Source organism: Blennius ocellaris (genome assembly GCF_963422515.1).
Source record: "Blennius ocellaris genome assembly, chromosome: 11".
Lineage (NCBI taxonomy): Eukaryota > Metazoa > Chordata > Actinopteri > Blenniiformes > Blenniidae > Blennius > Blennius ocellaris.
In genome coordinates this window covers 29,722,404-29,747,403 of record NC_137660.1, presented here as the reverse complement: position 1 = coordinate 29,747,403, position 25,000 = coordinate 29,722,404, and the positions used below count along the sequence as shown (strand labels likewise).

General features: G+C 53.0%; 5 protein-coding genes across 7 annotated transcripts in view; 4 read left to right on the top strand and 1 right to left on the bottom strand.

The window, feature by feature from the left end:
- The window catches only part of exoc3l1 (exocyst complex component 3-like 1), a gene marked incomplete at its 5' end in the record, with an annotated part of 12,369 nt that extends 12,337 nt beyond the window's left edge, over positions 1 to 32 (top strand). Inside the window, 1 exon segment of the mRNA XM_080504835.1 lies at positions 1 to 32. This exon segment is cut by the window's left edge and continues 1,457 nt beyond it.
- Positions 33 to 734: 702 nt separating this feature from the next.
- Positions 735 to 7,609, top strand: prmt7 (protein arginine methyltransferase 7). Its single transcript, XM_080505586.1, is given in 18 exon segments — positions 735 to 954; positions 1,282 to 1,318; positions 1,472 to 1,621; positions 1,721 to 1,829; positions 3,063 to 3,175; positions 3,257 to 3,507; positions 5,098 to 5,237; positions 5,240 to 5,277; positions 5,361 to 5,488; positions 5,556 to 5,685; positions 5,768 to 5,851; positions 6,111 to 6,158; positions 6,299 to 6,385; positions 6,462 to 6,623; positions 6,796 to 6,870; positions 6,952 to 7,112; positions 7,216 to 7,312; positions 7,437 to 7,609. Coding segments are annotated over 18 exon segments (2,067 nt in total). The 5' UTR covers positions 735 to 859; the 3' UTR covers positions 7,599 to 7,609.
- Positions 7,610 to 7,681: 72 nt separating this feature from the next.
- On the bottom strand, positions 7,682 to 13,247 carry ciapin1 (cytokine induced apoptosis inhibitor 1). 3 transcript variants are annotated; one of them, XM_080504362.1, is made up of 9 exons: positions 13,110 to 13,247; positions 11,667 to 11,861; positions 11,432 to 11,575; positions 10,178 to 10,257; positions 9,410 to 9,572; positions 9,254 to 9,330; positions 9,050 to 9,165; positions 8,306 to 8,387; positions 7,682 to 8,230 (listed from the first exon to the last, which is right to left on the bottom strand). In XM_080504362.1, exons 2-9 carry the CDS (start codon positions 11,821 to 11,823, stop codon positions 8,120 to 8,122), a joined length of 930 nt encoding a protein of 309 aa, XP_080360488.1. In that variant the 5' UTR covers positions 11,824 to 11,861; positions 13,110 to 13,247; the 3' UTR covers positions 7,682 to 8,119. The 3 variants fall into 3 exon arrangements, with proteins under 3 accessions (XP_080360488.1, XP_080360490.1, XP_080360489.1); XM_080504364.1 differs by having other exon boundaries at positions 9,254 to 9,327; XM_080504363.1 differs by having other exon boundaries at positions 11,667 to 11,851; positions 13,110 to 13,142.
- Positions 13,248 to 13,351: 104 nt separating this feature from the next.
- coq9 (coenzyme Q9 homolog) lies at positions 13,352 to 19,957 on the top strand. Its single transcript, XM_080504834.1, is given in 12 exon segments — positions 13,352 to 13,442; positions 14,052 to 14,238; positions 14,719 to 14,740; positions 14,742 to 14,855; positions 17,226 to 17,368; positions 17,941 to 18,025; positions 18,115 to 18,195; positions 18,197 to 18,220; positions 18,462 to 18,617; positions 19,448 to 19,454; positions 19,457 to 19,500; positions 19,763 to 19,957. Coding segments are annotated over 12 exon segments (984 nt in total). The 5' UTR covers positions 13,352 to 13,357; the 3' UTR covers positions 19,799 to 19,957.
- A 451-nt stretch (positions 19,958 to 20,408) lies between these two features.
- Positions 20,409 to 25,000, top strand: part of polr2c (RNA polymerase II subunit C) — a gene marked incomplete at its 3' end in the record, with an annotated part of 4,877 nt that continues 285 nt past the window's right edge. Inside the window, exons 1-5 of the mRNA XM_080504833.1 lie at positions 20,409 to 20,570; positions 21,212 to 21,262; positions 23,381 to 23,502; positions 23,608 to 23,750; positions 24,429 to 24,466. Coding sequence (XP_080360959.1) covers positions 21,241 to 21,262; positions 23,381 to 23,502; positions 23,608 to 23,750; positions 24,429 to 24,466 — 325 coding nt within the window. The 5' untranslated portion in view covers positions 20,409 to 20,570; positions 21,212 to 21,240. The remainder of the gene's footprint in view (positions 20,571 to 21,211; positions 21,263 to 23,380; positions 23,503 to 23,607; positions 23,751 to 24,428; positions 24,467 to 25,000) is intronic.

Sequence of the window (25,000 nt, the reverse complement as noted above, 5' to 3'; positions counted from 1 at the left end):
TCTGAAGCACAAAATAAACATTTGGTTTTAAATAGTGTCAAATGTTGTCATTTCTTTCTCTTCAGAGGATAAACTATTTATTAATGGAGCTTTAATGCCATTTTATTAAAAACTCTTTATTTTCATTTTTCCGTTTTTCTTCTTGACATTAAACACAAAGAAAGAACAAGACAGCAACACAATAAAATAAAATAAATAATAATAATAAAAAAATAAAATAAAAATAAAAGTTAAAAAAAAGCACAGAAAAAGCAAACAATTTACAATAATAATAAAAAATAATAATAAATTGTGCTCACATTGACAATATTAAGACAAGGTCATTTAGCCTAATTTATTATTATTATTTATTTATTTATTTATTTTTGCTTAAAATACATCAATTATCTATTATTTGTTGTATTTGTTTTGTTTTTGTTTGTTATTGCCATTTTATTCATATTAACATATTTCCTCATTTCCATAATTTTTAAAATTTTCTAGTTTTAAATTTCACTTATTTTTAACTGAAGTTCTTTATAAAGACTTGATCATGTTTTCATTCTGTAGTTTTTACATTTCTAATGATTTTTAAATGTTAGTTATAATTCATTTTTGTAACTAAATCTAAATTGTTTTTCACATTGAAGAAACATTCCATCTTTATAATTGGTTCAACGTGCCACGTGACGGGTCATGTGACCAGCGTGTCCGTGACGTCACTGAAAAAGATGGCGGCCTCCGTAGGTGCGGCGTTGGTGCATGGAAACTGATTCTTTTTTTTTAGATTTCTGCATTATTTTTAAAATATAAATAAATAAAAGTAATAAAGGGCGTTTGTGGGGTTTTCGGGGGAAGTTTTGTTTGAGACACCGCGGACATGAAGCCGTTCTGCGGCAGAGCGAAGCCGACCAGCGGAGCCCCGGGCGGGCTGGAGGAGAGCGAGGAGTTCGACCACCACCAGGAGATCGCCAGGTCCCGGACCAACTGTCCCTCTTTCGTTGTCATTTAGGCTTTTTAATGTTTAATGTTAATGTTTCTGCCGACCGGAAGCCGTCGGCTGAAAGACGTCAGGTCGATAAAGACTAACGGGTGTAGAGATGGACGAGTCACGTGGTTTATTAACGTCAACAATATGATCGAAACGATCCTCAAAACTCTGATTTTATAACAAACTCCTCAACAGTACGACACAACCTGCTGTGAAAGTTATTAAAGTGGCATTAAAAATTAACTTCTGTGTTCTATTGAATATAAATACAATAAAATATCCACATGTTTGTTTGTTTGTTTGTGTCCCAGGTCGTGTTATGCAGACATGCTGCACGACCGTGACAGGGTGAGAACATTTCCACTGTTTCATTCACATTTCTCCGCTTCGGCCTTTTAGGGAACGGTAATATATGTAGTCCTGGTCCTGGTCCTGGTCCCGGTCCTGGTCCAGGACCCGGAGGACCTCCAGCTGGACGCTCACTGCTGGTTGTGCCCCCAGAACAGGAAGTACTACCAGGGGATCCGGGCCGCCGTCCGCCGGGTCAAAGCCCGCGGGGACAAGGTGGTGGTGCTGGACATCGGGACGGGGACGGGCCTCCTGTCCATGATGGCCGCCACCGCGGGGGCCGACCGCTGCTACGCCGTGGAGGTGAGGGGGGGAGGGGGAGGGGGAGGGGGGAGGAGGAGGAGGAGGAGGAGGAACAGGAGGAGGAGGAGCCTTGGTCTCAGATTGTTGCTCCTCCTGCAGGTTTTCAAGCCGACGGCTGAAGCGGCTCTCAGCATCGTGCAGAAAAACGGCTTCGCCGACAAAATCAAGATCATCAACAAACATTCGACGGACGTGACGGTGGGGGAAGGTCAGCAAGTACACCGTTACCATGGATACACTGCACGTTGCCATGGACACACTGCACATTACCATGGACACACACCACGTTACCATGGATACACACCACGTTTCCATGGATACACAGCACGTTACCATGGATACACACCACGTTACCATGGATACACACCACGTTACCATGGATACACACCACGTTTCCATGGATACACAGCACGTTACCATGGATACACACCACGTTTCCATGGATACACAGCACGTTACCATGGATACACCCCACGTTACCATGGATACACACCACGTTACCATGGATACACACCACGTTACCATGGCTACAAAGCACGTTACCATGGATGCACACTATGTTACCATGGATACTCAGCGGCTCTCTGTATCGGACAGGATAGAACCAGAACAGAACATTGGCCCCAGGAGAATCTTCACTGTGGTTCCTGTGGTTCCTATGGTTCCTGTGGTTCTTATGGTCCCTGTAGTTCCTGTGGTTCTTATGGTTCCTGTAGTTCCTGTGGTTCCTGTGGTTCTTATGGTTCCTGTGGTTCTTATGGTTCCTGTGGTTCTTGTGGTTCTTATGGTTCCTGTGGTTCTTATGGTTCCTGTGGTTCTTGTGGTTCTTATGGTTCCTGTAGTTCCTGTGGTTCCTGTGGTTCTTATGGTTCCTGTAGTTCCTGTGGTTCTTATGGTTCCTGTAGTTCCTGTGGTTCCTGTGGTTCTTATGGTCCCTGTAGTTCCTGTGGTTCTTATGGTTCCTGTAGTTCCTGTGGTTCCTGTGGTTCTTATGGTTCCTGTGGTTCTTATGGTTCCTGTGGTTCTTGTGGTTCTTATGGTTCCTGTGGTTCTTATGGTTCCTGTGGTTCTTGTGGTTCTTATGGTCCCTGTAGTTCTTATGGTTCCTGTGGTTCTTATGGTTCCTGTAGTTCCTGTGGCTCTTATGGTTCCTGTGGTTCTTATGGTTCCTGTAGTTCCTGTGGTTCTTATGGTTCCTGTGGTTCCTGTGGTTCTTATGGTTCCTGTGGTTCTTATGGTTCCTGTGGTTCTTGTGGTTCTTATGGTCCCTGTAGTTCTTATGGTTCCTGTGGTTCTTATGGTTCCTGTGGTTCTTATGGTCCCTGTAGTTCCTGTGGCTCTTATGGTTCCTGTGGTTCTTATGGTTCCTGTGGTTCCTCTGGTTCCTGTGGTTCCTGTGGTTCCACACAGAGAACGTGTTGTTAATAACTGGTGTTTGCAGACGGGGACATGCAGGACAAGGCCAACGTGTTGATCACGGAGCTGTTTGACACGGAGCTGATCGGTGAAGGAGCGCTGCCGAGCTACGAGCACGCCCACCTCCACCTGGTGCAGGTGTGTCTCCGCCCCCCTCCTCTCCCCTCCGTGACCCCCCCCCCCCCCCCCTGATTCCTGTCCCTCTGCCGCCCCCTGCAGGCGGGCTGCGAGGCCGTCCCCCACCGGGCCACCGTCTACGCCCAGCTGGTGGAGTCGGAGCTCCTGTGGAGCTGGACTCAGCTGCAGCCCCTGGAGGTGGGGGCGGCGGGGGAGGAGCGGCGGGGGGGCCGCCTGGTGCCCCCGCCCGCCCTCGCCCGCTGCAGCGGCGCCCACTCGGTCTGCGACATCCAGCTGAGCCAGGTGCATCCTGGGAGCTTCACGGCCCTGAGCCCGGTGTGCACCATGTTCAGGTGTGTGTGTGTGTGTGTGTGTGTGTGTGTGTGTGTGTGTGTGTGTGTGTGTGTGTGTGTGTGTGTGTGTGTGTGTGTGTGTGTGTGTGTGTGTGTGTGTGTGTGTGTGTGTGTGTGTGTGTGTGTGTGTGTGTGTGTGTGTGTGTGTGTGTGTGTTAAGAAAGATGGAAAATAAACACTATATGTTGCTGCTTTGCGGCTTCATTCACCTCCAAAATAACACCAGATTATAGAGCATCTTCCTCCTCTAACACCAGATTATAGAGCATCTGCCCCCCCTAACACCAGATTATAGAGCACCTTCCTCCTCTAACACCAGATTATAGAGCATCTTCCTCCTCTAACACCAGATTATAGAGCATCTTCCTCCTCTAACACCAGATTATAGAGCATCTTCCTCCCCTAACACCAGATTATAGAGCATCTTCCTCCTCTAACACCAGATTATAGAGCATCTTCCTCCCCTAACACCAGATTATAGAGCATCTGCCCCCCCTAACACCAGGTTATAGAGCACCTTCCTCCTCTAACACCAGATTATAGAGCATCTTCCTCCTCTAACACCAGATTATAGAGCATCTTCCTCCTCTAACACCAGATTATAGAGCATCTTCCTCCCCTAACACCAGATTATAGAGCATATTCCTCCTCTAACACCAGATTATAGAGCATCTTCCTCCTCTAACACCAGATTATAGAGCATCTTCCTCCTCTAACACCAGATTATAGAGCATCTGCCCCCCTAACACCAGATTATAGAGCACCTTCCTCCTCTAACACCAGATTATAGAGCATCTTCCTCCTCTAACACCAGATTATAGAGCATCTTCCTCCTCTAACACCAGATTATAGAGCATCTTCCTCCCCTAACACCAGATTATAGAGCATCTTCCTCCTCTAACACCAGATTATAGAGCATCTTCCTCCCCTAACACCAGATTATAGAGCATCTGCCCCCCCTAACACCAGGTTATAGAGCACCTTCCTCCTCTAACACCAGATTATAGAGCATCTTCCTCCTCTAACACCAGATTATAGAGCATCTTCCTCCTCTAACACCAGATTATAGAGCATCTTCCTCCCCTAACACCAGATTATAGAGCATATTCCTCCTCTAACACCAGATTATAGAGCATCTTCCTCATCTAACACCAGATTATAGAGCATCTTCCTCCTCTAACACCAGATTATAGAGCATCTTCCTCCCCTAACACCAGATTATAGAGCATCTTCCTCCTCTAACACCAGATTATAGAGCATCTTCCTCCTCTAACACCAGATTATAGAGCATCTTCCTCCCCTAACACCAGATTATAGAGCATCTTCCTCCTCTAACACCAGATTATAGAGCATCTTCCTCCTCTAACACCAGATTATAGAGCATCTTCCTCCCCTAACACCAGATTATAGAGCATCTTCCTCCTCTAACACCAGATTATAGAGCATCTTCCTCCTCTAACACCAGATTATAGAGCACCTTCCTCCTCTAACACCAGATTATAGAGCATCTTCCACCTCTAACACCAGATTATAGAGCATCTTCCTCCTCTAACACCAGATTACATCAGTAAACCCCCCCTCCCCCCCCAGGTTGGACTTCAGTAAACCCGTCAGCTCCTCCCCCCAGTCTCACTCCTCGCACTTCCTGGTTGAGTCCAGTGGGCGGGGCCAGGTGGTTCTGTCCTGGTGGGACCTGGACATGGACCCCGAGGGACACATCGTCTGCTCCATGGCCCCAGCTGGACCTACCAGGACCCCGGCACGGCCCCGGTCAGCAGCCCCCCCCCCCCCCCACCGGCTCCGCCTCTGTAGGACCTGGCTCCGCCCCCTGCTGACCAGTGTGTGTGTTGCAGTGGCGGGACCACTGGATGCAGAGCGTGTACTTCCTGCCGGCGGAGCGCGGCGTGGCGGCCGGCGAGGAGCTCAGCCTGACCGTCTGCCACGACGACTACAGCCTGTGGTTCAGTTTGCGGACCCGCAGGTTCGATTCCCTCCCTCTGTGGTCCGGCGTGCCGCCCCGCGGGTCTGACTCACTTCCTGTCTTGCAGCGCCCGGACGGAGGCTCCGCCCCCTCGGCCCCGCTGCACCTGCGACGCCCACCTGGTCTGGAACCGGCCGCGGTTCGGCGAGCTGAACGACCGGCGGCGTACGGAGAGATTCGTCCGCGCCCTGCGCAGCGTGAGCGGACGGAACCCGCCGTGTGTGGCGTGACGCAGGGAAGGGGCGTGGCGCCTCACACACCTGTCCGCTGTCTCTGCAGGTCCTGGCGGAGGACAGCGTCTGTCTCAGCGTCAGCGACGGCAGTCTACTTCCTGTGTTCGCCCGCGCCCTCGGCGCCAGAAAGGTACAGACGAGCTAACGTTAGCATCTTCACAGACGTGTCTCATGTCCTGGTTCTGACCCCGCCTCCTGTTTCTGACCCCGCCTCCTGTTTCTAACCCCGCCTCCCGGTTCTGACCCCGCCTCCTGTTTCTAACCCTAACCCTCCTGGTTCTGACCCCGCCTCCTGTTTCTGACCCCGCCTCCTGTTTCTAACCCTAACCCTCCTGGTTCTGACCCCGCCTCCTGTTTCTGACCCCGCCTCCTGGTTCCTGTTCTCTCAGGTGTTCGCTTTGGAAAACTCCAGAATGTCCAAACACGTCGTCCAGCAGGTGAGCTGGACGCCGCCAAGCGTTAGCTGTTAGCTTTAGCCTCCGACTGCGTTGTCTGGGCCCGCCCACTTAGCATTAGCATTAGCATGAGCATGAGCTCTCTGTTCTCCATTGAAGTGCGGCTTCTTGTTTCTCTGCAGGTTTTGGAGTCGAACTCGATGACGGGAGTCGAGCTGCTGGACGTCCGACCGGAGGAGCTGAGCAGCGCCGAGCTCCGAGGAGAGCAGGTGTGTGTGTGTGTGTGTGTGTGTGTGTAACCAGGTGTGTGTGTGTGTGCGTAACCAGGTGTGTGTGTGTGTGCAGATCTCCGTGCTGGTGGCCGAGCCGTACTTTAGCACCAGCCTCCTTCCCTGGCACTCGCTCTTCTTCTGGTATTGTCGCACGGCGCTGTCCGGCCTCCTGAGGCCCGGCGCCGCCATCCTGCCAGGCTCCGCCTCCTTGCACCTGCTGGGCGTGGAGTTCCAGGTGAGCAGGAAGTGCCTTGCTCCAAATATGGACACAAATACTGACGTGTGATGTGCCAACGTGGCCGCCATGTTGGAACGGGCTTCCAGCTGCTCTGGGTTAGCATAGCATAGCATAGCATAGCATAGCATAGCATCGTTAGTGTGTGTGTGTGTGTGTGTGTGTGTGTCAGGATCTGTGGCGGATCCGGGCTCCATGTGGGACCTGTGAGGGTTTCGACGTCGCCCCCATGGACCAGATGGTTCAGGTAGGAATGAAAAACTGGTCTTTGGTTTGAACTGTTTCCAGGTTTGTTTGACCTCTGACCTCTGACCTCTGACCTTCGCAGCGCTCTCTGGATTTCCGCGAGTCTCGGGAGGCGGAGCCTCACCCCCTGTGGGAGTACCCCTGCCGAGCGCTCACCGACCCCTCCCCCGTCATGACCTTTGACTTCACACAGTGCCTCCCCCAGCAGCCAATCAGCAGCCAGGGCTCGCTGCCCATCATCAGGTCCCGCCCACTTTCTTTTAAGCTAGGCTACCGTCTCTGCTTATCGCTTTGCGCCATTTCTGTTTTTGTTTTGTGTAAATTTTCTTTGTTTTCACGTTTTCAGAGACGGCCGTTGCCACGGCGTCGCCTTGTGGATGGAGTACCACCTCACTGATGACATCACAGTCAGTGCAGGCCTGAACGGACCAATCAGTGAGCAGGTACCCAAGCCGTCGTCGAGTCGTTAGCATTGAGCTCGATTTGGGGGAAGCGCAGCGATAATATTCACGACACTGCAGGAAGCTAGCGCCCGGCGTTGCCGTAGTGACGGTTTCTGTCCCGCAGGGCGTCTGCGATTGGACCCGGCACAGGAAGCAGGGCGTGTACTTCCTGCGGACGCCGTGGGAGGGTTCAGGCGACGGCGGCGGCGCGGCGCTAGCGTACAGCCTCACCTTCCAGCCGCGGTCCGGAGACGTTAGCATGGACTTCAGCGTCTCGTCTGAGTGACTTTTTATAATAAACGCATGAAATCAAACTTGAGTTTCGCCGCTTCATGAAAAGAACGAAATCAGAAAGTTGAACTTCAGCATCAGTTTATTGAAAAGACAGACTGACGACACTTTGTCTTTACATACATAAACACGACGAAGCGCCTCAACGTAACATTTCACTGGCGTAAAGAAACATTTTGAGACCCGGAAGAAACTGCACGTTTGTCAACGTTCTCATGTGTTCCGTGACGTTAGATCAGATATGGAGGAACATCCAGGAACGTTTGGATCAGAGTAAATCTTTCAGCTAATGACTGTTAGCAGTTAGCATGCTACCTTCAGTTGATCACCAGCATCATTAGTTTTCAGTGCACTTTAAAGAACTTCAAAGGAAGTGCCTCCCAGCGGTTTGTTGACTTTCTCCATGAAGACCAGGAGGCCGGATCAGACCAGGAGCCGGATCAGACCAGGAGGCCGGATCAGACCAGGAGGAGGAATGTGGACTTTTGAAGCAGCAGGACAGCGAGACGCCGGCGTTTAGGCGTCCGTCAGCGTTTTGTCGTCCAGGACGATCTTCTCTCCGGGTTTGAACGCCGGCATCCCCAAATACGGACAGCTAGCGCAGCGGAAGGCGTCTCCAAGGTAACACTGGCGTCAAAACACAGAACGACAGGTTCACACGCCAGTTCTTCTTCTACAACTGTGGAGGTTCCAGGTACTCACAGAGCCACAGGACGATTTGGGAAGGTTGTTCTTCGGTTTCCCTTTGATCTCCGCCTCCAGCTCCTCAGCCAGGCCGCATGAGCTGCAGAGACACAACAGCTAATGCTAACATCTAGCCACCAGGTAGCGCTAAACATGTAGCCACCAGCTAATGCTAACATGTAGCCACCAGGTAGCGCCAACCATGTAGCCACCAGCTAGCGCTAAACATGTAGCCACCAGCTAATGCTAAACATGTAGCCATCAGCTAATGCTAAACATGTAGCCATCAGCTAATGCTAAACATGTAGCCATCAGCTAATGCTAAACATGTAGCCATCAGCTAATGCTAAACATGTAGCCACCAGCTAGCGCCAACCATGTAGCCACCAGCTAATGCTAAACATGTAGCCACCAGCTAGCGCTAACCATGTAGCCACCAGCTAGCGCTAAACATGTAGCCATCAGCTAATGCTAAACATGTAGCCATCAGCTAATGCTAAACATGTAGCCACCAGCTAGCGCTAAACATGTAGCCACCAGCTAATGCTAAACATGTAGCCACCAGCTAGCGCTAAACATGTAGCCACCAGCTAGTGCTAAACATGTAGCCACCAGCTAACGCTAAACATGTAGCCACCAGCTAGCGCTAAACATGTAGCCATCAGCTAATGCTAAACATGTAGCCATCAGCTAATGCCAATATGTAGCCACCAGCTAATGCTAAACATGTAGCCACCAGCTAACCATGTGTATTGGACTCACCAGTTCTTGCAGGCTTTCTTCTTCTTTCCTTCTCCACAGCTTGGAGCTTTGAGGGTTGACGGGTCGGGTTTCTTCAGATCGTCCTCGTCCAGCAGGGCGTCGGAGTCCAACAGGTCCTGGACGGGGACACACACACACACACACACACACACTCAAACAACCAGGCTCTGCTGACATCACAGTGACGTGACGTCGTCTTCTCACCACGTCGTCGTCGCCCATGTCGTTGGCCGACAGCGTCCACATCTTCACCGTGTTGGGATCCAGCGCCGGTTTCTCTGCTGCCACACAATGAGGGTCATGTGAACACACACACACACATGTACACGTACACACACACGCACGCACGTACACACACACCTGCTTTGCTCTTTTTCCCGAAGGACAGTTTGATCTGGGTCGACGCCCCCACCTCGTAGTTGGGCTTGCAGGCTGCCACGCGGACCTGAGAGGCGTTTCCTTGGTAACCGCTGATCTCCCTGAAGGAGCTCAGCGCCTCGGGACTCAGTTCACTTCTGCTGGTCTGAGACGGAGACAAGGTCAAGAAATGTCCACCTGGGAGCCATTTGGAGAAAGTTGCTGTTTCACCTGATCCCAAGATCAAAGCTCAGCGTTTTCACATGAAAGGGTTTCTGCCAACAGGCCGCGACATTCTGTTGTTGTTGGAGCCTGATTGTGTTGTTGTTGTTTGTTGGAGCCTGACTGTTATTGTTGTTGGTTTTTTGGAGCCTGACTGTTGTTGTTGTTTGTTGGAGCTTGACTGTTGTTGTTGTTGTTTGTTGGAGCCTGACTGTTGTTGTTGTTGTTGGAGCCTGACTGTTGTTGTTTGTTGGAGCCTGACTGTTGTTTGTTGGAGCCTGACTGTTGTTGTTGTTGTTTGTTGGAGCCTGACTGTTATTGTTGTTGGTTTTTTGGAGCCTGACTGTTGTTTGTTGGAGCCTGACTGTTGTTGTTGTTGTTTGTTGGAGCCTGACTGTTGTTGTTGTTTGTTGGAGCCTGACTGTTGTTGTTTGTTGGAGCCTGACTGTTGTTGTTTGTTGGAGCCTGACTGTTGTTGTTTGTTGGAGCCTGACTGTTGTTGTTGTTGTTTGTTGGAGCCTGACTGTGTTGTTGTTGTTTGTGTCTCACCTCCATGACGGAGGTGAAGCCGGACATCTTCAGCAGAGACACCAGCTTCTCCGTCGTCCTGGCGGCCGGAGCTCCGTCTCCTGGAACAAACACAGTCTGGTGTTCTGCAGCGCCCCCTACCTGAGTGGACTCTGCAGCGCCCCCTACCTGAGAGGACTGTGCAGCGCCCCCTACCTGAGAGGACTGTGCAGCGCCCCCTACCTGAGAGGACTGTGCAGCGCCCCCTACCTGAGAGGACTGTGCAGCGCCCCCTACCTGAGAGGACTGTGCAGCGCCCCCTACCTGAGAGGACTGTGCGGCGCCCCCTACCTGAGAGGACTCTGCAGCACCCCCTACCTGAGAGGACTCTGCAGCGCCCCCTACCTGAGGGGACTGTGCAGCGCCCCCTACCTGAGTGGACTCTGCAGCGCCCCCTACCTGAGAGGACTCTGCAGCACCCCCTACCTGAGTGGACTCTGCAGCGCCCCCTACCTGAGAGGACTCTGCAGCACCCCCTACCTGAGAGGACTGTGCGGCGCCCCCTACCTGAGAGGACTCTGCAGCACCCCCTACCTGAGAGGACTGTGCAGCGCCCCCTACCTGAGGGGACTGTGCAGCGCCCCCTACCTGAGTGGACTCTGCAGCGCCCCCTACCTGAGAGGACTCTGCAGCACCCCCTACCTGAGAGGACTGTGCAGCGCCCCCTACCTGAGGGGACTGTGCGGCGCCCCCTACCTGAGAGGACTGTGCAGCGCCCCCTACCTGAGAGGACTGTGCGGCGCCCCCTACCTGAGGGGACTGTGCGGCGCCCCCTACCTGAGAGGACTGTGCAGCGCCCCCTACCTGAGGGGACTGTGCGGCGCCCCCTACCTGAGAGGACTGTGCGGCGCCCCCTACCTGAGAGGACTGTGCAGCGCCCCCTACCTAAGAGGACTGTGCGGCGCCCCCTACCTGAGAGGACTGTGCGGCGCCCCCTACCTGAGAGGACTGTGCAGCGCCCCCTACCTGAGGGGACTGTGCGGCGCCCCCTACCTGAGAGGACTGTGCTGCGCCCCCTACCTGAGAGGACTGTGCAGCGCCCCCTACCTGAGGGGACTGTGCGGCGCCCCCTACCTGAGAGGACTGTGCAGCGCCCCCTACCTGAGAGGACTGTGCGGCGCCCCCTACCTGAGGGGACTGTGCGGCGCCCCCTACCTGAGAGGACTGTGCGGCGCCCCCTACCTGAGGGGACTGTGCGGCGCCCCCTACCTGAGAGGACTGTGCGGCGCCCCCTACCTGCCAGCGGCTCGTCCAGCAGCAGCCTCCCTGCAGGTCTGAGGACTCGGAGCATCTCGGCCAGGGTGTCGGCGGAGTGGGTGGAGCAGCTGTCGGGGAGGAGGCCGGACACCACCCAGTGGAAGGAGGAGGGGGGGTGGGCGGCTGGGGGGGAGGGGGGCAGAGAGACAGCGGTGTGATTCCCTGTCCGGCCTGCGGGTGGTGCTGTGGTGGTGGTGCCTCCGTCAGTACTCACACATCAGTAGCATCTCAATGTTCTCCACCGCCACCCTGCCCTCCGCCCCCACCGCGGCCCCCACCTCCTCCGCCTGCGCCTTGAGGGCCGCCGGGGACGACGGCTGCGACCACACCAGCAGCACGGCGGCCCCCGGTTCGATCCCCAGGTCGGCCATGACGGGTCGGATCCACAACACTGAGGCACTGAGATAATCTGGATTAGAGGAGGAAGATGCTCTATAATCTGGATTAGAGGAGGAAGATGCTCTATAATCTGGTGTCAGATGAGGAAGATGCTCTATAATCTGGTGTCAGAGGAGGAAGATGCTCTATAATCTGGTGTCAGAGGAGGAAGATGCTCTATAATCTGGATTAGAGGAGGAAGATGCTCTATAATCTGGATTAGAGGGGGAAGATGCTCTATAATCTGGTGTCAGAGGAGGAAGATGCTCTATAATCTGGTGTCAGAGGAGGAAGATGCTCTATAATCTGGTGTCAGAGGAGGAAGATGCTCTATAATCTGGTGTTAGAGGAGGAAGATGCTCTATACTCTGGATTAGAGGAGGAAGATGCTCTATAATCTGGTGTCAGGTGAGGAAGATGCTCTATAATCTGGTGTCAGAGGAGGAATATGCTCTATAATCTGGATTAGAGGAGGAGGATGCTCTATAATCTGGTGTCAGGTGAGGAAGATGCTCTATAATCTGGTGTCAGATGAGGAAGATGCTCTATAATCTGGTGTCAGAGGAGGAAGATGCTCTATAATCTGGATTAGAGGAGGAAGATGCTCTATAATCTGGATTAGAGGAGGAAGATGCTCTATAATCTGGTGTCAGAGGAGGAAGATGCTCTATAATCTGGTGTTAGAGGAGGAAGATGCTCTATACTCTGGATTAGAGGAGGAAGATGCTCTATAATCTGGTGTCAAGTGAGGAAGATGCTCTATAATCTGCTAATCTACACATTTTGGGTTAGAATTTCCATTCAGATCATGAGATTCATGATAAATACAAAGTAAAATGAATCGTCCTTGTGCTTAATCCTATCAATAGTTTAATGTTTTGAATTTTCAGGAATAAAAACTGGAGAAACTAAAACACTGGCATCAATTGACATCAAATACCAGCTTGAGTTCTGAATATATATATTTAAAAGAACGTCTTTCTGTTTAACGTCCTCGGTTTGTTGCTGCATCACCAGTCAGCGAAAGTCTCTATTCGACGTTTAATCAGGTAAACACTGATAATTATCAGTTAGCCTGTTAGCACGTTAGCTTGGTGTTGAACCGCATGACGCAGGGGAGCCGGTGAACGGACTTTATCCGCCTCGGAATCACCTTAAACCCCGATAAAAAAAACCCTCAAATCAACCAGCGACACTGATTCTCCTGTCGTATCGCACCCGGGAGCCTGTCGTGGTCATTTAAATTAATTAAATTGAGAGAGAAAGGTTAGAAACTCACCAAGGTAAACACGGCTTGGCCGTCGGCGTCAGACTTCCGACACTTCCGGCTTGGAAACTTCAAAATAAGGTCGTGTCGTTCAGAAGCTAATATAAATACTTCTCTCAGTTATTGGCGGGTTTGCAAACAGCTTCCCGCTGCAATGCCGCCACCTGCTGGAGAGGCGGGCCACGAACACCCTCCCTCAAATGTTGTGTTTCCGGGCCGTGAAGCGGAAGTGACGTTTGTTTTCCGCGGCCGCTGCAGACATGGCTGCGCTGCTGAGAGGTGTGCGGCTCGGAGGGGCTCTGCGGGCCCTGGGGGGGCTGCGGGGGCCGCGGGGGCCGCGGGGGGGTAAGAACGACCTGCGGGTCACCTCTTCTCTATAAACCCGGGGCGGCTTTGGCCCGCCGGGCGTTTTTAATCGCGTTTTGCAGCGAAGCGGCGTTGATGAAAGTCAGAGAGTCGCAGAGGGGGAAGGTGAGCATGAAGGACGGAACCGAGCCGAGCCGAGCCGAGTGACGTCACCTGCAGAACCCGAGCCATCAGGGGGGGGCAATTAAATACCCCGGGACGAGCTCCGTTCTGCCCCAGAACACCTGCAGCGCGAGGCCTTTTTCTCTTATGCAACATGTTTCTACAAAATCTGCTAAATATAGACACACACACACACACACACACACACACACACACACACACGACCCGGGAGTGCATTTGCTATTAATTGTATCTATTTAATCGCCTTCATTGATCCAATATGCGCTGATCAATAATATCATAGTGGGAGTAGTAATGTGTTTTTTATGCACTTTACATTTGTGAACATCAAAGTGCGCAAATTAAACTTCAAAGCTAATAACTAATAGGAACAGTTAGATATTTTAACAGTGGAGTTTCACATCTTGTTCCTCAGGTCGTGTTAAAATGTGAATATTGAGCTTTGAAGTCCAGATGTTCCTCCAGGTGTTGCAGCCGCGCCGTGCAGCAGCCTGACGCGAGGTTTCCGCCGCGCGGCGCCGCGGCTGCAGGACGAGTCCAAAGACAACCTGGCCTCTTCCTCCTCCTCATCCTCCTCTTCCTCATCCGGCCTCCATGAGCACTACCAGGCTCACCCTGCAGACCAGGACCCGACGGAGCGGGTCAACACCAGGTCAGACACTTACAAAATAAAAGCAGCAAGTTGGATTGTTGTTACGTTGACTGTCAAAATAAAACTAAGTTGGATTGTTATTATGGTGACTTTAAAAATAAAGCCACCAAGTTTATACTGTTATTCCCATGACTGTCAAAATAAAACTACCAAATTGGATTGTTATTCTGGTGACTGTCAAAATAAAAGCACCAAGTTGGATTGTTATTCTGGTGACTGTCAAAATAAAAGTTCCAAGTTGGATTGTTATTACAGAGACTGTCAAAATAAAAGTTCCAAGTTGGATTGTTATTACAGAGACTGTCAAAATAAAAGTTCCAAGTTGGATTGTTATTCCAGTGACTGTCAAAATAAGTAATCGTGTGTGTGTGTGTGTGTGTGTGTGTGTGTGTGTGTGTGTGTGTGTGTGTGTGTGTGTGTGTGTGTGTGTGTGTGTGTGTGTGTGTGTGTGTGTGTGTGTGTGTGTGTGTGTGTGTGTAGCTACCAGGACCAGGGGGGGGAGGGGGGGGGAGGAGTACGAGACGGAGGAACAGCTGCAGTCTCGGATCCTCAGCGCCGCCCTGGAGTTCGTCCCGATGTACGGCTGGAGTACGGACGCCATCGGAGCCGGAGCCGAGGTGAGCGGCGGGACGGAGGACGGCGGCCTGGTCCTGTCGTCCCCAGACCCTGAGTCTGTCCTCCTTTAGACTCTGGTCCTGTCCTCCCCAGACCCTGGGTCTGTCCTCCTTTAGACCCAGGGTCTGTCCTCCTTTAGACGCTGGGTCTGTCCTCCTTTAGACTCTGGTCCTGTCCTCCCCAGACTCTAGTCCTGTCCTCCCCAGACCTTTGGTCTGTCCTCCTTTAGACCCTGGGTCTGTCCTCCCCAGACTCTAGTCCTGTCCTCCCCAGACCCTGGGTCTGTCCTCCTTTAGACGCTGGGTCTGTCCTCCTTTAGACCCTGGGTCTGTCCTCCCCAGACTCTAGTCCTGTCCTCCCCAGACCCTGGGTCTGTCCTCCTTTAGACGCTGGGTCTGTCCTCTCCCAGACTCTAGTCCTGTCGTCCCCAGACCCTGGGTCTGTCCTCCTTTAGACCCTGGGTCTGTCCTCCCCAGACTCTAGTCCTGTCGTCCCCAGACCCTGGGTCTGTCCTCCTTTAGACGCTGGGTCTGTCCTCCTTTAGACCCTGGGTCTGTCCTCCCCAGACTCTAGTCCTGTCGTCCCCAGACCCTGGGTCTGTCCTCCTTTAGACCCTGGGTCTGTCCTCCCCAGACTCTAGTCCTGTCGTCCCCAGACCCTGGGTCTGTCCTCCTTTAGACCCTGGGTCTGTCCTCCCCAGACTCTAGTCCTGTCGTCCCCAGACCCTGGGTCTGTCCTCCTTTAGACCCTGGGTCTGTCCTCCCCAGACTCTAGTCCTGTCCTCCCCAGACCTTTGGTCTGTCCTCCTTTAGACGCTGGGTCTGTCCTCCCCAGACTCTAGTCCTGTCGTCCCCAGACCCTGGGTCTGTCCTCCTTTAGACCCTGGGTCTGTCCTCCCCAGACTCTAGTCCTGTCCTCCCCAGACCTTTGGTCTGTCCTCCTTTAGACGCTGGGTCTGTCCTCCCCAGACTCTAGTCCTGTCGTCCCCAGACCCTGGGTCTGTCCTCCTTTAGACCCAGGGTCTGTCCTCCTTTAGACCCAGGGTCTGTCCTCCTTTAGACCCTGGGTCTGTCCTCCCCAGACTCTAGTCCTGTCCTTCCCAGACCTTTGGTCTGTCCTCCTTTAGACCCTGGGTCTGTCGTCCTCACACTGGTCCTGTCGTCCCCAGACCCTGGGTCTGTCCTCCTTTAGACCCAGGGTCTGTCCTCCTTTAGACCCTGGGTCTGTCCTCCCCAGACTCTAGTCCTGTCCTCCCCAGACCCTGGGTCTGTCCTCCTTTAGGACCCTGGGTCTGTCGTCCCCAGACCCTGGGTCTGTCCTCCTTTAGACCCTGGGTCTGTCGTCCTCACACTGGTCCTGTCGTCCCCAGACCCTGGGTCTGTCCTCCTTTAGACCCAGGGTCTGTCCTCCTTTAGACGCTGGGTCTGTCCTCCTTTAGACCCTGGGTCTGTCCTCCCCAGACTCTAGTCCTGTCCTCCCCAGACCTTTGGTCTGTCCTCCTTTAGACGCTGGGTCTGTCCTCCCCAGACTCTAGTCCTGTCGTCCCCAGACCCTGGGTCTGTCCTCCTTTAGACCCTGGGTCTGTCCTCCCCAGACTCTAGTCCTGTCCTTCCCAGACCTTTGGTCTGTCCTCCTTTAGACCCTGGGTCTGTCGTCCTCACACTGGTCCTGTCGTCCCCAGACCCTGGGTCTGTCCTCCTTTAGACCCAGGGTCTGTCCTCCTTTAGACCCTGGGTCTGTCCTCCCCAGACTCTAGTCCTGTCCTCCCCAGACCTTTGGTCTGTCCTCCTTTAGACCCAGGGTCTGTCCTCCCCAGACTCTAGTCCTGTCGTCCCCAGACCCTGGGTCTGTCCTCCTTTAGACCCAGGGTCTGTCCTCCTTTAGACCCAGGGTCTGTCCTCCTTTAGACCCTGGGTCTGTCCTCCCCAGACTCTAGTCCTGTCCTTCCCAGACCTTTGGTCTGTCCTCCTTTAGACCCTGGGTCTGTCGTCCTCACACTGGTCCTGTCGTCCCCAGACCCTGGGTCTGTCCTCCTTTAGACCCAGGGTCTGTCCTCCTTTAGACCCTGGGTCTGTCCTCCCCAGACTCTAGTCCTGTCCTCCCCAGACCCTGGGTCTGTCCTCCTTTAGACCCTGGGTCTGTCGTCCCCAGACCCTGGGTCTGTCCTCCTTTAGACCCTGGGTCTGTCGTCCTCACACTGGTCCTGTCGTCCCCAGACCCTGGGTCTGTCCTCCTTTAGACCCAGGGTCTGTCCTCCCCAGACCCTGGGTCTGTCCTCCTTTAGACCCAGGGTCTGTCCTCCTTTAGACCCAGGGTCTGTCCTCCTTTAGACCCTGGGTCTGTCGTCCTCACACTGGTCCTGTCGTCCCCAGACCCTGGGTCTGTCCTCCGCCGCCACCGGGATGTTCTCCAGCGGGGCCGGAGACCTGGTCCTGCACTTCGTCGCCCAGTGCAACAGTCAGCTGACCCTCATCCTGGCAGAGCAACACAACCGGGTGCAGCTGGGGCAGCAAGAGTACGCTCACACACACACACACACACACACACACACACACACACACACACACACACACACACACACACACAGTTTTTCCTTCACGATAATAAATTAAGGCCATTAAATGTTAATAGTTTCTCTGGATTCCTTCAGTGGTTGAGATTGTTTATATTTTGATGATTTGTTTGCGTTTCACATTCTAAATTGTTGTTGTTGTTGACGAGATGAAAGGTTGTGTGTTTGGCTGCAGGGTTTTATTATCTATTGGTTTGTTTTTCGCTAAAACGTCTCGCCTGAATTCCATAAAATGTTCGCAGATGATTTGTCATCAAGGACTATTGAGGAGTGGAGGAGAGGCTCCTGATGGAGGAGATCAAAGGAGATCAAAGGAGATTAGAGTCTTGCCATGGAGACGCTCAGTGTTTCTCAGTGATGTAGCGACCTGACAGGCTAGTTAGCATCCATATGAGCTAACGGCTATCATGCTAGCAACGCTAACTGGGTTCCATAAAGTAACGTGGCGTCGGTGAGGCTCTGTTCTACCGAGCGTAGCTCTACGTGCATCGTGAAATCATTAAGTTGTGTTCCAGAGCGAAGGAGACGGACGTCTTCATCAGAGACGCCGTGGAGACGCGGCTCAGGATGTACATCCCCTACATAGAAACATGGCCGCAGGTCGGTGACCCCCCCCCCCCCCCCCCCGAGTCTTCAGTACACCGTGGTCTAACCCCCCCACCCCCCCCCCCCCCCCTCCCTCCTCTCAGGCCATGAGCATCCTGCTGCTGCCCCACAACGTCCCCGACAGCCTGAAGCACCTGTCCGCCCTGGTGGACGACATGTGGTACTTACGCCGGGGACCGCTCCACAGACGTGAGTGGGTCCCCGCCACCCCCGCTGCCCCCCCCTCCTCCCAACACACCTTCCTGTCCCCCTTCCATCACCACCCCCGCCCACATCCGGCCCGCCACCCGGCCCAGGTTACTGCCCCACCCCCCCCCTCCCCCCTCCTCTGATTGGCTGGCTTTGTCACTGGTGGATCAATGTTGCTCTGACCCTGTGACCCCTGACCCCCCCCTCCCCCGAACCCCCCCCGCCCGAACCCCCCCCGCAGATGAACTGGTACACCAAGAGGGCGGCGCTGACGGGGATCTTCAACACCACTGAGCTCGTCCTGCTGCAGGACTCGTCCCCGGACTTCCAGGACACCTGGACCTTCCTGGACAACCGCGTGCAGGACATGGTCAACATGGCGTCCACTGCCAAACAGGTGGAGGACCTCAGCATTAATAGGATAGGTGGAGAACCTCAGCATTAATAGGATAGGTGGAGAACCTCAGCATTATAGATAGGGGAGAACCTCAGCATGATAGGTGGATAACCTCAGCATTAATAGGTGGAGAACCTCAGCTTTAATAGGTGGAGGTCATCAGCATTAATGGGTGGAGGTCATCAACATTAATAGGATAGGTGGAGAACCTCAGCATTAATAGGATAAGGAGATCATCAGCATTAATAGGTGGAAAACAACATTAATAGGTGGAGATCATCAGCATTAATAGGTGGAGAACCTCAGCAGTAATAGGTGGAGGGCATCAGCATTAATAGGTGGAGAACATCAGCATTGATAGGTGGAGGTCATCAGCATTAATAGGATAGGTGGAGAACCTCAGCATTAATAGATTGGTGGAGAACCTCAGCATTAATAGGATAAGGAGATCATCAGCATTAATAGGTGTAAAACAATGTTAATAGGTGGAGAACATGAGCATTAATAGGTGGAGAACCTCAGCAGTAATAGGTGGAGAACATTAGCATTAATAGGTGGAGAACCTCAGCAGTAATAGGTGGAGGGCATCAGCATTAATTGGTGGAGGGCATCAGCATTAATAGGTGGAGAACCTCAGCAGTAATAGGTGGAGAACATTAGCAGTAATAGGTGGAGAACCTCAGCAGTAATAGGTGGAAGGCATCAGCATTAATAGGTGGAGGGCATCAGCATTAATAGGTGGAGAACCTCAGCAGTAATAGGTGGAAGGCATCAGCATTAATAGGTGGAGAACTTCAGCATTAACAAGTGGGTAATGTGTGTGTGTGCAGGCGCAGGCGACGGGGAGGCGGTGGTTCAGGGTCTGATGGGCGCCGCCGTCACAGTGAGTGTTGAGCTGAACGTCAGACGTCCGCAGAGACGTCCTACAGAGACGTCCTACAGAAACGTCCTACAGAAACGTCCTGTAGAGACGTCCTGCAGAAAAGTCCTGTAGAGACGTCCTGTGAAGACGTCCGTAGAGACGTCCTGCAGAGACGTCCTGCAGAGACGTCCTGTAGAGACGTCCTGTAGAGACGTCCTGTGAAGACGTCCTGTAGAGACGTCCTGTAGAGACGTGAGACGTAACGTGTGTCCCTCTGTTGCAGCTGAAGAACCTGACGGGACTGAACCAGAAGCGATGATGTAAAATAAACTGTGAAGAAAATCAGAGTCTCTGAACCAGGAGCTTCGTCAGACGGACAACTTTCTTCCTTCTGTGTTTATTTCTCTCTTTCGCCTCGTCACTCATTTCACCCACAAACCAAAACACTTCAATAAAGTAGATGTTATATATTTAATAATTCCGTCTCCTGTTATTGAGTTCAAGGAACCTGGATGGTTTGATTCTCTACAAATTATTACTTTTAGCAGTTTACAGACGTACAATCAAATACTTGTTCACATTACAACATGTTTGTGTTAAGCTACACATTTTAATGCAAAAATGGTCAATAAGTATAAGATGTAATAAATAATGTTCATTCAGCTGGTATAATATCGCTGCTTTAACCTGCTTCATTTCTCTTTTTACTCTTTGATTCAAATAAAAAGTTTTTTCTTAATATATTTATATGTGAAATAGTTTTTAATCCAATATTTTCAAACAGCGGCGCGGACTTTTATTCAAGAAACTACAACCCGGAAGTAGTCAAATAAGACCCGCCTTCTTCTGTCACACGAGCGAATCAGCGGCCGCGCTCACAGCTCCCGTCCAATCAGCACCCGGCATCACTTCCGGGTCGTCAACCGATCGGAGTCGCAGCGTTTTCGGCTCGTTGTGCCTAAAAAAACTCGTTTTTCTTCACGTTTTGGGGGTTTTGGGGTTAAATATGCCGTATGCTAACCAGCCGACGGTGAAAATCACGGAACTCACTGACGAAAATGTCAAGTTCGTCATTGAAAACACGGATTAGCGTAAGTACCGAGGTTTCATTGGTTCACAGTGTGAGACAGAACAGACATTATTCTGCATCAAAACACACAGTCAGAACAGAGTTTAATGATTAAAACACCGATTTTAAACATGCAAATTCTACTTGGATAATCCTGGTCATTGCTTTTGTTCCAGAGGTTGAATGGGTGAAAGAGAAAGTAGAGACAGAAGTTCATGTCGGTGTTTCTACGTTCACAACAATCCAGTTTCAGTCTTTACTTTTCTCTGCACTAATACGTCACCATAGTTGATCTTTACTGCATAATTTACCTGGATGAATCAAAGTAATTCGTATTTCTTCTAAAATCAGCCGATTTATTTAGTTAAGGTGTTTAGAAATGGTGAAGATTAAATTAAAATCTCATCTCGAGCTCACAGGATTAATAAACAATCAATTTGAATCATTTAAAATGTTTCTAGCAAAATCTAAGACCGACGTTCAAGTGACTGTTGGAGCTTCAAGTCATCAACACGTCAACAACACGTCAACAACACGTCAACAACACGTCAACAACACGTCAACAACACGTCAACAACACGTCAACAACACGTCTAAAACCAAATTAAACCACAATGTAAGTGAAACATCGATCCTGGTTTAAGATTTGTTTCTCTTTCTCAGGGGTGGCGAACTCCATCCGCCGAGTCTTCATGTCTGAGGTTCCCACAATAGGTACAGTGAAATGTGGGGGGGTGGAGAACATGGGGGGGAGGTGGAGAATGTGGGAGGGAGGAGAGAACGTGGGGGGAAAGTGGAGGACGTGGGGGGGAGGAGAGAACGTGGGGGGGAATTGGAGAACGTTGGGGGGAGGAGAGAACGTGGGGGGGAAGTGGAGAACGTTGGGGGGAGGAGAGAACGTGAGGGGGAAGTGGAGAATGTGGGGGGGAGGAGAGAACATGGGGGGGAATTGGAGAACATGGGGGAGGTGGAGAATGTTGGGGGAGGAGAGAACGTGGGGGGAATTGGAAAACATGGGGGGAGGTGGAGAATGTTGGGGGGAGGAGAGAACGTGGGGGGGAATTGGAGAACGTTGGGGGAAGTGGAGAATGTGGGGGGGAGGAGAGAACGTGGGGGGAAGTGGAGAATGTGGGGGGAGGAGAGAACGTGGGGGGGAAGTGGAGAATGTGGGAGGGAGGAGAGAACGTGGGGGGAATTGGAGAACATGGGGGGGAGGTGGAGAATGTTGGGGGGGAGGAGAGAACGTGGGGGGGAATTGGAGAACGTTGGGGGAAGTGGAGAATGTGGGGGGGAGGAGAGAACGTGGGGGGGAATTGGAGAACGTTGGGGGAGGAGAGAACGTGGGGGGGAAGTGGAGAATGTGGGGGGGAGGAGAGAACGTGGGGGGGGAAGTGTGAGAATGTGGGGGAGGAGAGAACGTGGGGGGGAAGTGGAGAATGTGGGAGGGAGGAGAGAACGTGGGGGGAATTGGAGAACATGGGGGGGAGGTGAGAATGTTGGGGGGAGGAGAGAACGTGGGGGGAATTGGAGAACATGGGGGGGAGGTGGAGAATGTTGGGGGGAGGAGAGAACGTGGGGGGGAATTGGAGAACGTTGGGGGAAGTGGAGAATGTGGGGGGGAGGAGAGAACGTGGGGGGGAATTGGAGAACGTTGGGGGGAGGAGAGAACGTGGGGGGGAAGTGGAGAATGTGGGGGGGAGGAAGAGAACGTGGGGGGGAATTGGAGAACGTTGGGGGGAGGAGAGAACGTGGGGGGGGAAGTGGAGAATGTGGGGGGGAGGAAGAGAACGTGGGGGGGAATTGGAGAACGTTGGGGGAGGAGAGAACGTGGGGGGAAGTGGAGAATGTGGGGGGGAGGAGAGAACGTGGGGGGGAATTGGAGAACATGGGGGAAGAGGAGAACGTGGGGGGGGAATTGAGAACATGGGGGGAAGAGGAGAACGTGGGGGGGAGGAGAGAACGTGGGGGGGAATTGGAGAACGTGTGGGGGGAGTGGAGAACTTGGGGGGGAGGAGAGAACGTGGGGGGGAGTTGGAGAACGTGGGGGTGAGTGGAGAACGTGGGGGGAGGAGAGAACGTGGGGGGAAGTGGAGAATGTGGGGGGGAGGAGAGAACGTGGGGGGGAATTGGAGAACGTTGGGGGGAGGAGAGAACGTGGGGGGGAAGTGGAGAATGTGGGGGGGAGGAGAGAACGTGGGGGGGAATTGGAGAACGTGGGGGGGGAATTGAGACATGGGGGGAAGAGGAGAACGTGGGGGGGAGGAGAGAACGTGGGGGGGAATTGGAGAACGTGGGGGGAGTGGAGAACTTGGGGGGGAGGAGAGAACGTGGGGGGGAGTTGGAGAACGTGGGGGTGAGTGGAGAATGTGGGGGGGAATTGGAGAACGTGGGGGGGAGGTGGGGGGCGTGGAGAACGTCGGGGGGAATTGGAGAACGTGGGGGGGGAATTGAGAACATGGGGGGAAGAGGAGAACGTGGGGGGGGAGGAGAGAACGTGGGGGGGGAATTGGAGAACGTGGGGGGAGTGGAGAACTTGGGGGGGAGGAGAGAACGTGGGGGGGAGTTGGAGAACGTGGGGGGTGAGTGGAGAATGTGGGGGGGAATTTGGAGAACGTGGGGGGAGGTGGGGGGCGTGGAGAACGTCGGGGGGAATTGGAGAACGTGGGGGGGAATGTGGACAAACGTGGGGAACGTGTCAGAAGTTCCCACAATAGGTACAGTGAAATGTGGGGGGGGTTGGGAGGGTGGTGGGGGGGGACTGTAGGACCCACAGCAGACCTGGAAAGGGTCCCTGCTGGTCAGAACCAGTCTGAACTGGAACGTGGTTTTCAGCCATCGACTGGATCCAGATCGACGCCAACTCCTCGGTGCTGCACGACGAGTTCATCGCCCACAGAGTCGGCCTCATCCCGCTGACCAGCGACGACATCGTGGACAAGATGCAGTACTCCCGGGTACTTCGCCGTCTGGTCTGAGTACTCCCGGGTACTCCGCCGTCTGGTCTCAGGTATGTGGCCCCCGGGGGGCGGAGTCTGACTCTGCTGCTGCTGCTGCTGCAGGACTGCACCTGCGACGACTTCTGTCCGGAGTGTTCCGTGGAGCTGACGCTGGACGTCCGCTGCTCCGAGGACCAGACGCGTCACGTCACCTCACGAGACCTGCTGTCCAGCAACCCACGAGTCATCCCGGTGAGTCCTGGAGAGTCTCGGTGACCTCACTGAAGCCCGTCGGGGGGGCCACGATCCTCTAGACTGGATCAGAAAGAATTTTGGAAGTTTTTTTTTTTTTTTATGACTTTTATTTGGAAAAAACAGCATAAAAAGTAGCTAATTAGCTAGTGATTCGTGACCGCAGCACCCCCATTAGGCCACCTACCAAATTTCATATCAATCGGACAATGTTTGCTAGCATGCTAACGGGCATGCTAGGCCGCGAGCTAGCCGATCCACCTGAAAATCTCAGGCGGTACTCGGCAGGTGCCCCCGAGCCCGAATCTGGTCTTACTTCAATTCTGGTGTGAATGACGCAGCGCTGATGGAACATGAAAGGTTTTAATGGAACTCGTGGATCGTTATGGATCATCCTCAGTCGTCATGGAAACGCATCGTCTTCCTTGGTAGTCACGGAAACGTGTCGTTACGGCGACACGTTATTGTCGGTAATAAGTCAAACGCCCTCGGTGGTCGTGGAGGAACGACGTCACGGAAACGTGATGCTCCTCATGTTGCCGTGGAAACGACATGTTCAGTTGTCATGGAAACATGAACCCCCGTCAGTTTCCGACCGACCGCGGAGGTTGTGAAGGTGAGTTGTTGTAGCGATGACGGTTGCTAAGGAACCAGAGTGACTGTGATGTGACGTGTCCAGGTGACGTCAGGAGCCGAGACAACGACCCCAACGACTACGTGGAGCAGGACGGTGAGTCCTGCTGTCTGTCCTCCTGCTGTATGTCCTCCTGCTGTCTGTCCTCCTCCTGCTGTCTGTCCTCCTCCTTCTGTCCTCCTGCTGTATGTCCTCCTGCCTGTATGTCCTCCTGCTGTCTGTCTGTCCTCCTCCTTCTGTCTGTCCTCCTGCTGTATGTCCTCCTGCTGTATGTCCTCCTGCTGTCTGTCTGTCCTCCTCCTACTGCCCTCCTGCTGTATGTCCTCCTCCTGCTGTATGTCCTCCTCCTGCTGTATGTCCTCCTCCTGCTGTCTGTCCTCCTGCTGTCTGTCCTCCTCCTGCTGTCTGTCCTCCTCCTGCTGTATGTCCTCCTCCTGCTGTCTGTCCTCCTCCTGCTGTCTGTCCTCCTGCTGCTGTCTGTCCTCCTCCTGCTGTCTGTCCTCCTGCTGCTGTCTGTCCTCCTGCTGTATGTCCTCCTGCTGTCTGTCCTCCTCCCGCTGTCTGTCCTCCTGCTGCCTGTCCTCCTCCTGCTGTCTGTCCCTCCTCCTCCTGCTGTATGTCCTCCTGCTG